Consider the following 10511-nt stretch of genomic DNA (forward strand, 5'->3'; position numbering starts at 1 on the left):
TGGAGGGTTAGTGGATCATTGTTTACTTACTAAGCTGTGGGTGTATCTGTGTGGAGGGTTAGTGGATCATTGTTTACTTACTAAGCTGTGGGTGTTATCTGTGTGGAGGGTTGTTTTTCCTTGTTTTCCCTTTTCCTTTTTTGCAGACAAGGCCTCAGTACATAGCCCCCAGGCTGACCTTGAACTCAAAGAGACCTATCTGCAGCTTTCTTAAGTTCTCATATTAAAAATGTGAACCACTACCCCCAGCTGATCATTTTAGAAGCAATGAACTCCGAATACATATCTTGAGTGAATTTCAAAGGGCATCATGTTGAGCAAAACTGGTTACACTTAGAAGATCATGCATGTACTTCCATTTACAGAAAGTGAACAACAAGCAAAACCAAAGTAGGAGGACAGGAGTGGGAAGAACTTGTGCAGTTGGGACTAACTATAAGCGAGTGACAGAATGCTGTTGGCTGTGTCAAAGCCCATTCAACTGTGCCTTAAGATCTTTCTTTACATGTACTTTTTCCTTTACCACCTTGACACAAGTATGTATGTGTCCACGCATGCACACACAGCACAATTACAGAGGTCAGAGAATGACTTTGGAGTTTGTTCCAGTCAAACCCAGGTCCTAAGGCTTGTACAGCCAGTGCTTCATGCTAAGCCATCTTGCCTGCCCCTTGAATACAGTGTTTTCAGCTCTTTGAGTATACATAGCATGACCAGTCAGTCTCAAACATTCTTATGGCCTCTTACATCCTCCTGTGTCAATCTCCAGGGAAATGTGGGTACTTTCTATTGTTGTAGATTAGCTTTTGTGTACATAATTTTTATAAGAAAAACAAGTTTGTTTTAAAGGGAAGAAATTTAAACACATAAGAAATATTCTTAACAAGTTACAATGACTCAGTTTATGGTATTTGATACTTACAACTGTGCTATGCAATAAGTAGAGACCATACTTTGAATTCTTATCTTTCTCAGGCTAACTAGATGAGTCTCTTGTTGCTGGGCAGCACTGCCTACTCCATATAGGTCACAAATAGGCAGCCGTTACTTTTCAGTGTCTCATGCCTTTAGCGGGTTTTTACTGGTAAAAAGATTCAGCAAAGTCCATGAGCTATCATTACTTTTCCTACACAACAGGATTTATGTTACATGAGTCTGACCAAGCACAGGCTAATGGAAGTGTCCTGGCTGTGTTTATGGGAGGGATAAGCCATGTTCAATAGCTTTCGGTATCTGAAGTGAATTTTCAATTTATAATGAGATGATTAGAATATGAACTCATTTTAAGTTAAGAAGCATCTATTTACAACACCCACAAACACACTACTAAAAGAGGGATTCGGAACCAATGGACTCAAAATTTCCCCATGACTCTCTGGCTGGTGGAGGCAAAGGCTAATGGCTGACAATAAGCGCACTGCCTCCTCAAAGGGGATTTCAGAAAATTTATCTCACAAATTAACATACACATATTTCTAGGTATATTTCTTTTTTATAATTTCTGCCACATACACACATACACACAGGCTATCTATACACACACACACACACACAGACACACACAGAGGCTATCTTCTCCAGATAGGCAAAGCTTTAAATAACCCTATGTTTCCCTTGGTAAATTCCTGTTCCTAACTTTCCTTGAATAAAGGAAATGTAAGGCTTTATGGACCTACGTGGCACTAACAATACTTCCTTAAACACTATATTTTTATCCCAGGAGAACAAGGGATGTGACAATAATCACCCTCTAGGTCATATACTCATTTTAAAGACTGCCTGAAACACACCTAACACAGAGCTCAGTTCTTGTGCCATTTTATTTACTAGGGGCAGATTTCTAATGGAGTCCAGGAGTCAGTCAGCCTGACAGAAGACAGAAACAGGACTAGAGGTACCAGCGCAGCAGTGCTGAGCTCCATCTAGAGGCGCTGTTTAACCTCTGTGAAGAAGGGGTGCGTTTGCCTCTATGCAAACTGTGTCCCATTACTCACAAGATAATGACTGCTCTTGACCATGGCTGATATACTAATCAGGGACAGATACATTCCCAAAAAACTATTCCCAAATTCTGTCTACTAACTTTATTTCACCGAGTTTGAAAGATTTGTACAATTAAGTGCCTAGGATTCTATTTCTAATTTAGAGATTAAAAACTTACAAAAGGGGCTGGAGAGATGGCTCAGTGGTTAAGAGCACCAACTGCTCTTCCAAAGACCCTGAGTTCAAATCCCAGCACCCACGTGGTGGCTCACAACCATCCGTAATGAGATCGAGATTGGATGCCCTCTTCTGGGGTGTCTGAAAATAGCTACAGTGTACTTACATTAAACAAACAAACAAACAAACAAACAAATCTTTTTAAAAAACTTACAAAAGGCCTCATTTCTTTAAAAACAAAAAACAACAACAAAAAATTGGGTAAACTTAAAAACAAACAAAACAAAACAAACTTAACTTCTGTTTGCAGCAGACAGAGACTATCATGGCAGACTACAACCAACCAAAACAGAGCTATGGAGTCCTGTCCCGGGAGGCTCCTCTATAACCCAGCTCCCTCGCCTACAGTTCACACTACACTGAGGAAGAGGGAGCAGGAGGACTGAGAGTCAGAGGATCAGAGAGCATGGCTAAGATGTGTCTCCTAGGAATGTCAGAAGCTGCCCATTAATGTCAGAGGCCATGAATTTGAAAGAGGGCAAGAATGGGCATTTGGAAGAGTTTGAAGGGAGAAAAGAGAGGGGGAAATTACATAATTACAATTCCAAAATTGTAATTACAATTCCAAAAGAAAAAAGATGGGGCTGTAGCACTGACTGCTCTTCCAGAGGTCCTGAATTCAATCTACAAACCACATGGTGGCTCACAACCATCTGTAATGGAATCTGATGCCCTCTTCTGGTGTGTCTGAAGAGAGTTACAGTGTATTCATATACCTAAAATAAATAATCTTAAAAAAAAAAAGATATCAAACAAATGTTTCCTGGTGTTTGGGCTAAGATAATGTGAAGACATCCAAGCACTTCGAAAGCAATACGTGGCTGGCACTAAGCTCCAGGAAGACCTCAGCCTCTGCCAGGGACCACTTTTCCCCTGTGCAAGGTGTCCTGCCTGTCAGGTAAGTGGCATCCTGCCTGACAGGCTTCCCTACCAGCTAGCTGCAAACAGGCTGGAGACCAGAGGGCCCAGCTCAGTCTCAAGGTATCTGAAACAAAAACTGAACCCAAACAACCCAAAGGTGAGCTTCAATTTTAAACACTCTGGAGCTGAAAGGAATGCCACAAGCCTGAGGCCAGCCTATGCTACAATGCTACATAGTGAGTTCGAAAGCAGCTCAGGTTAGACAGTAAAAAAAGAAAAACCAACAATCCTGCAGGGTGCATGAGCCCAGGCCTTTAATCGCAGTACTCAGGAGCCAGAGGAAGATGCATCTCTGAGTTTGAGGCCAGCCTTGTTTACTAAGCAAACAAAAACAAAAAACCCCCACAAAATAAAAACCAAATAAACAAACAAAGAAAGAAGGAAAAAAAACCCAAATAAACAAGTCTTTAAAACAGAGAGTGACTGTAGGAAGGCGGCAGGAAGGGAAGGCTCAGCTCACACCCAGCACTTGTTTCTGCTTTCAGAGGGAAAGGTGCCAAGGTCTGACAGCTGCAAGCCCCACCCAGTCCCACCCAGCCCCACCCAAGGCCGAGGAGGAGAAATCCTCACTGGATTGAAGCTTGCTTGGCTGTTCTCAAATGGAGCCCAAGAAGGTCTTGTGCAAAGCATCCGTCAGTGAAAAAGAACAAGGTAGACATCTAATTGACGCCCACAGGAATTCAAGACAGTGCCAGGATTTACCATATGACCTGATGGCCCAGCCTGTAAGTGAACGATCCCTGAAGAATGAAGATGAAATATTTTGCAAGTTTTCTGATGAACTTTGATAACATCTTCATAATTTACACCTTTTAAAAATTTTTATTTATTTATTTATTTATTTATTTATTTATTTATTTATTTATTTATTATATGTAAGTACACTGTAGTTGTCTTCAGACACTCCAGAAGAGGGCATTAGATTTCGTTACGGATGGTTGTGAGCCATCATGTGGTTGCTGGGATTTGAACTCAGGACCTTCGGAAGAACAATCGGCACTCCTAACCACTGAGCCATCTCGCCAGCCCCATAAAATTTATTCTTAAAGCAAGAAAAAGAAAGGCTGACAGTGAGGTGTAATTTACTCACATTTGTGTGAGATTAAAAGTAAATGAGCGAACAGTTCAATGAAAAGGAAAGAGAAAAATGAGAAAAGAGGGCCTTTTGGGTATGCACCTAAGACAGGAACCTGAAGCACATGGACTCTGAGTTAGAGGGAGGCACAGGAGACAGAGCCCGATACCCAGTCGCACCGACCAACCGCACAGACTGGAGAGGAAAGGCACCGGAGGCAGGGGTGGTGTACTAGTCCTGTGTCTCCAGTGCCGAGGCCGAGGCAGAGGATCGCAACACGTTTGTGGTCAGCTTAGACCACACAAGAGACCTCAAAAAAGAAAGTCAAGTCTATAACAATAGAGATCAGAGATAAATGGAACAGTTCTCCAGGAAGTTTAATATATACTGCAAAAGCTGACAAAATCAGTGAGGGGCACCCGACCGTGCAGGAGTCCCTCAGTTTGAATCTCAAGACCCCATACACAACACACACACTATATCTCAGAAAACACACACACACACACACACACACACACACACACACACACACACACAAAACCATCTAAAACTGAAACTATATTGTTCCTACCAATTAAGTTTAGGAGTTGATATTTTCTTGCAAATTAAAGCATAGTGACTAGTATGGAAATACTAATCTATATAAGATTTAAAAAATTAAGAAAAGGCCAGGCAGTGGTGGCACCTGCCTTTAATCCCAGCACTCAGGAGGCAGAGGCATGTAGATCTCTGTGAGCTGGAGGCCAGCCTGGTCTACAGGGTGAGTCCAGGGCAGTCAGGGCTACACACAAAATCCCTGTTATGAAAAACAAAAACAAGAAACCAAATTCAAAACATGTCAAATCTCCCTTACTAACACACAGGATAAAAGGCTCCTGCCCTAATCTGTCCTGCTTGAGTCTTTCTAAGGCCATCCACACCTCACTGATTACTATTAAGAGATATCCAGAATGAAGAACAATGCAAGTCACTGCACCCTGGCACAGGTTAGCATAAAAAGGCAGAAATAATTACATGGACAAAAAGGCATAAATTGAATTTCCTTACAGATAAGAATGCCTGATTGGTCAGATGTCTTGCTTAGCATATGGCTTAGATTCCAGCACTTGGGAGGCAGAGGCAGGAGGATCACTATGAGTTCAAGACAAGCTCAAAGCAAACCGTGTCGACCAAGAATTCCCAGGCAGCCAGAGCTGCACAGTAAGAACTGTCTAAGGAGAAAGAGTGCCCAGTCACTCTGGCTCTAACGCCAAAGTCCTCTAAGTCTATACTTGTTTTATTTCATTACTGTTTTCCCAAAAAAATATTTGAAGTGACATTACCATTTCCTAAAGAAAACCTTTCCACATACCTCAGTGGTTCTTTCAAGCCAGTTGATCTCTTCCCACTAAAGTATAAAGCTGGATGTCGCATTGGCATAAAGAGCGTAGTAAAGTCTGCAACTGGCTGGGATTCATGATTTAGGCTTCAGGATTCAGCTTTTAATTTAGGTACCAGCTCATTTAACATGGAAATCTCCTACTGGTTCTAGGGCATCTAACTCCCCCCTTTTGGCTTCTGCAGGAACCAGGTACATACATGGTGCATATACATACACACAGCCAAATTACTCATACCCATAAGAAGAATCTTTTTTTTTTTTTTGTCTTGTTTCGTTTTTTTTGTTTTTTCGAGACAGGGTTTCTCTGTGTAGCTCTAGCTGTCCTGGAACTCACTCTGTAGACCAGGCTGTCCTCGAACTCAGAGATCGGCCTACCTCTGCATCCCAAGTGCTGGGATTAAAGGCATGCGCCACCACTGCCTGGCTTCTATAAGAACAATCTTAAAACATCATACCAATAGCTCTTTTAGTATATTAGAAGTCAAATATGGAACACTTTTAATCTTAAACATAGTTATTAATTCCTATTCTAATTAGTACTAATAAAAATAAATATGAAAAATAAATAAATAAATAAATAAATATGAGGGGTGGAGAGATGGCTCTTCCAGAGGACCTGAGTTCAATTCCCAGCACCTACATGGTGGCTCTCAACTATCTGTAATGAGATCTGATGCCCTCTTCTGGTGTGTCTGAGGAGAGCATCCGTGTACTCGAAAGAAAAAGAAAGGAAGGAAGGAAGGAAGGAAGGAAGGAAGGAAGAAAGAAAGAAAGAAAGAAAGAAAGAAAGAAAGAAAGAAAGAAAGAGAATATAGATTTTTAAAAATTATAAAAGGTTGTCTGGGGATGCAGCTCAGTCGGTAGAGTCCTTGTCTACCACACATGAAACCCTGAATCTGATCCCATCCATAATCCAGTCATGAAGACCAATGGCTGTGATCAGAGCGCTTGGAAGGTAAAGAGAATCCCAAGTTGAAGGTCACCTTTGGTTAAATAGTAAAGTTTGAAGACAGCCAAGAATAAATGAAACCATCTTTAAAAAAAGAAAAATCATAAAATAGAAGAAACTATACAGAGAAAATTCCAAAGCAATGAAAAATTATCAAGAAATAAAAAAAAAAATCTTTTGAAGAATTGTGAAAGTAGAGAAAAAGATGCCATACCCAACAGCCCAAAGAATAACTTTTTTTGTCTCACATATAACATATATTTTGTTAATTATTCAAGTATACCAAAAATATCCAAGAGTGTCTGGTGAAACACACACACGTGGACTAGAAATCAGGGCTGGTTAGTTACTGTTCTTTTTTAAAAATTAATTTAAAAAATTTATTAAATTTAATTTATTCATTAGAACATATACTTAATCAGCAGCATTAGTATAAGGATGATTAAGAAATAACACAGGCAGAAAATGATTTCTTAAGCATATTAATTTCAAATAAAGAAAATAAAGCAACCTTTTCCTGGAACAAATAGCCCAGTAGCTCCTGCTCTCTTACATCAAAATTTATCTAAAATAAACAAAAAAAGAAAAAAGAAAAAAGAAAAAAGACCCAGAATCACTCAATGTGTTAAGACTAGTTGAATTACTAAATAAGTTACAATTTTAGGTTTTAGCATGTTAAAATACATTTTTTTGTGTTAACGGTAGTAAAAAATTTAAATATAGTCAGCACTTTTATCTATCAACCAAAATTAAAAAAATTTTTTTTCATAGTTTAAAGATAGGCTGGCTTGTATTGATCTCATATTTCCTATGAGATGAAATGACTTTGCTTAAAATTCAGAAGTAAACTGCTAGCTTACAGCCTGATCATGCACAAGCTCAGTGCAGCTGAGGAGGAAACAGATAAGAAATAATAGAAACCAAGCCTCAGCCTCGCCTCTCGGTTCTGATCGCAGAATTCTCTAATACCAATACAAAACTCCGAAGACTGAAGCTCTACTCATATGTGCAAATGTCTTACAAGTTAGTAAGATGTCAGCAGTGATTTCTAGAGATGGAGAAGAGGAACAGGAAGAGGGATGGAATGGGGGTGGGAAGGGGACCTAAAGGTCAAACCAAGTACTAAGATACAAGGCTTGATAACTAAGTTATCATATTGGTACTCTCTGCAATTTACAGGTAGAGCAGGAGGTCGGGAGTTCTAGGTCAGCCTCAGCTATACGTTCATAACACTGAGGGTCTGGGCTGAGACCTCAACTCAAAAAAGAAAAAGAAAAAGCAGGAAAAGCCCCACAATTAGTTAAAAGGAATAAGTTTAGTGTTTACATTCCAGTGGGAGGATTATAGTTCATAACAAACTATTATACATTTTAGGAAAAACTAAGACAGGTTCTTCTAGTTGTAAAATGTTAAGAAATAAAGAGACATGAAGTCTAATTTCCTGACTGAATTAGTGCACACTGTATACACATGTGAAAATATGCAAATTACTATATGCCAATATAACTTTATGAATTTTTAAATTAAGATGCAAAAACCTGTATTTAAAAAACCAACACTATATTATGTATGTGGAGTCAGCCCAAGGCTATTGACCTCCAGCTCTCATCCCCTACTACGGTCTCACTAGCTATTTAAACACTTACTTATTTTACACTTATGGCAAAGACCACTCCAGAGCAATAAAATAGAGATCTGAAGTTTGAAGCATTAAATTTGGGAAGGAATACAGGAAAGAAATTTCTAAAAAGATGTGATTAGTACATGCCTACAATCCCAGTACTGAGAGGCTGAGGCAGGAGGACCAAGACAATTTCAGGCTACTCTTAATGACACAGTTAAGACCCTGACCTATAAAATAGAAAAGTCCAAATCTATAACATATTGAATTGTTTTCAAATATAAACAGCATCTAACTGTAAGATAACACTTAACTGACACAGAAAGCAATATAAACTTTAAGATCTAACTAGCTGTAGTATTAAAATACGAAACACTTTTAACATTATCACTCACATGTACCCGTATATGAACAATCAATAATGTTTATCTCAGCCAAAGGTTTTAAACATTTGAAAGTTCTTTGGAATGTCTATAGGTTAATGGTTTTCAGTGTGACACAATCATAAGGACAGCTGAGTTACCTTGTCCAAAGCAAACTTAGTGTCTCCAACAGAAGATAAGGAGAGTGTGTGAGATCCAACTAGGGTAAAGTTGCTGGTACGCACAGCACCGAGACCTCCGGGACTGGCCATAACTGTAGAGGAACAGGGAGTGATGTTTAGTTCAGATTGGCGGCTTTCCTAAGTGTGCTAGTTCAAATGGGAATGGCCTCTCAGGCCTGTATAGCTGAATGCTCAGTTCTCAGTTGATAAACCATTGAGGAAGATTAGGACGTAGGACGTGTGTGTGGCCTGCTGGCGGAGACATGGCCTCACGGGAGATGTGTCACTAGGCTTGGGGTTTGAGGTTTCAAAAACCCATGCCAAGCCAGACTCAACTTTTCCCTCCCGCTCCTCCCTTTACCCCTGTATGCTGCCTGTGGATCAGAGTATAAAGTGCTCAGCTACTGCCTGTCTGTCTTCTGCCATGACAGTCATGGACTCACCCTCTGAAACTGTAAGCAAGCCTCTAAGTAAACGCTTCCTCTTCTAAGAGCTGCTTTGGTCTTGAGAAAGTTGTCTCTTCACAGCAATAGAACAGTGGCTAAGACACTAAGTAACACCTCTCCCCCTCCACATGAATGAAATCAAACTGCCACAGAGACTCTGCCCCACTGTCTTTTATTTCTTCTCATTCTTTCTCATTTGCTTCTGTTTTTTGAGACAGGGATTCATCCCTTCAGCCAGGCAAGCCTAGAACTCACCATAGACCAGAACAGCCTTGAAAGGACAGCAGTCCTCTTGCTTCAGCCTTTCAAGTATCTCACCCACAACTATGAAGCACCATGCCCAGTGTCTTCCAGTTTTACTCTGTGTGTGTTTGAGTGTGTAAACCAAGTTTGCAAATCAAGAAGGCATGTGCATGTATGAGTGTGCGGATAAATATATTTACAAAGCATGCAACTGCTAAATTTAATTATTCTAAAGCTTCAAATAGCATAGGTCCACTCACCTGAAGAATGAAGGCTGCTTTTCTAACAAAGAAAGGATAAAGAAGACACATTAGTTATTTCTTTTATTTAGAGTATGAAATTTTAATATTATAAGGACTACACTTGAGAAAATATTTCTTCCCATGTAAGTATCAGCAATTAAAATATTTAACTTCTTTTGAAAAAGTTGAGTGGACTTCAACTTGTAAACCTCCTGCTTTCTCCTTCAAGCTCTGGGACACATTAGTGGATGTTAAAGACATCCACAATAGTCAAGGTTTAAAGCTAGTCAGTCAATGTGTAGATTTATTCAAAATGTAGACTTATTAAAGGATTCCATTTTTAGAAAATTTCTACTTACTGAAGTTATAGATGTGAGGAGTCTCTTTGGAGTAATAGCCTGGAAAACAAGAGAACTTAGCATATTTTCTACTAAATATTGCAATTCAGAGCTTAAAACTAAAGTTATCACATAGAAAATAACTGTTGAATATAAATAGACCATACTTAATACTTTATCAAGGCTTTTCAAATATTGGTATCCTATTTTAAAGTAGAGCCAAAGAATTTATTTAAAAAGTTTTCTTCCTTTCCACCCAACAAAAAGTAAGCTGGCCCCAATAAAATGTTTTCCTTTATAAAAGTCGCTGGTCGTGGTCTCTTCACAGCCATAGCAACCCTAACTAGACGATGATCAAACTACAGTGTTTTACTAGGTCTACGCAATCCTCACCTTGGACTTGGATGCTTTCTTCTTCTTATCGGGGCCCAAGGAATCTTTCTTTTGTACCTATACAGAAATCCAAAATATATTATCTTAAAATATGATATCACTAAGTGTATTGGCTAGTTTTGTGTCAACTTGACACAG

General features: G+C 39.4%; 1 protein-coding gene across 1 annotated transcript in view; it reads right to left on the bottom strand.

Annotated features, from left to right (window-relative positions):
- Anln (anillin actin binding protein) overlaps positions 1 to 10511 on the bottom strand; it is a 60273-nt gene that overhangs the window by 11275 nt on the left and 38487 nt on the right. The window contains exons 17-20 of the mRNA XM_021171934.2: positions 10374 to 10430; positions 10002 to 10040; positions 9661 to 9682; positions 8691 to 8803 (exon numbers count right to left, since the gene is read on the bottom strand). Coding sequence (XP_021027593.1) covers positions 8691 to 8803; positions 9661 to 9682; positions 10002 to 10040; positions 10374 to 10430 — 231 coding nt within the window. The remainder of the gene's footprint in view (positions 1 to 8690; positions 8804 to 9660; positions 9683 to 10001; positions 10041 to 10373; positions 10431 to 10511) is intronic.

The sequence above is a fragment of the Mus caroli genome, chromosome 9, assembly GCF_900094665.2.
Source record: "Mus caroli chromosome 9, CAROLI_EIJ_v1.1, whole genome shotgun sequence".
Lineage (NCBI taxonomy): Eukaryota > Metazoa > Chordata > Mammalia > Rodentia > Muridae > Mus > Mus caroli.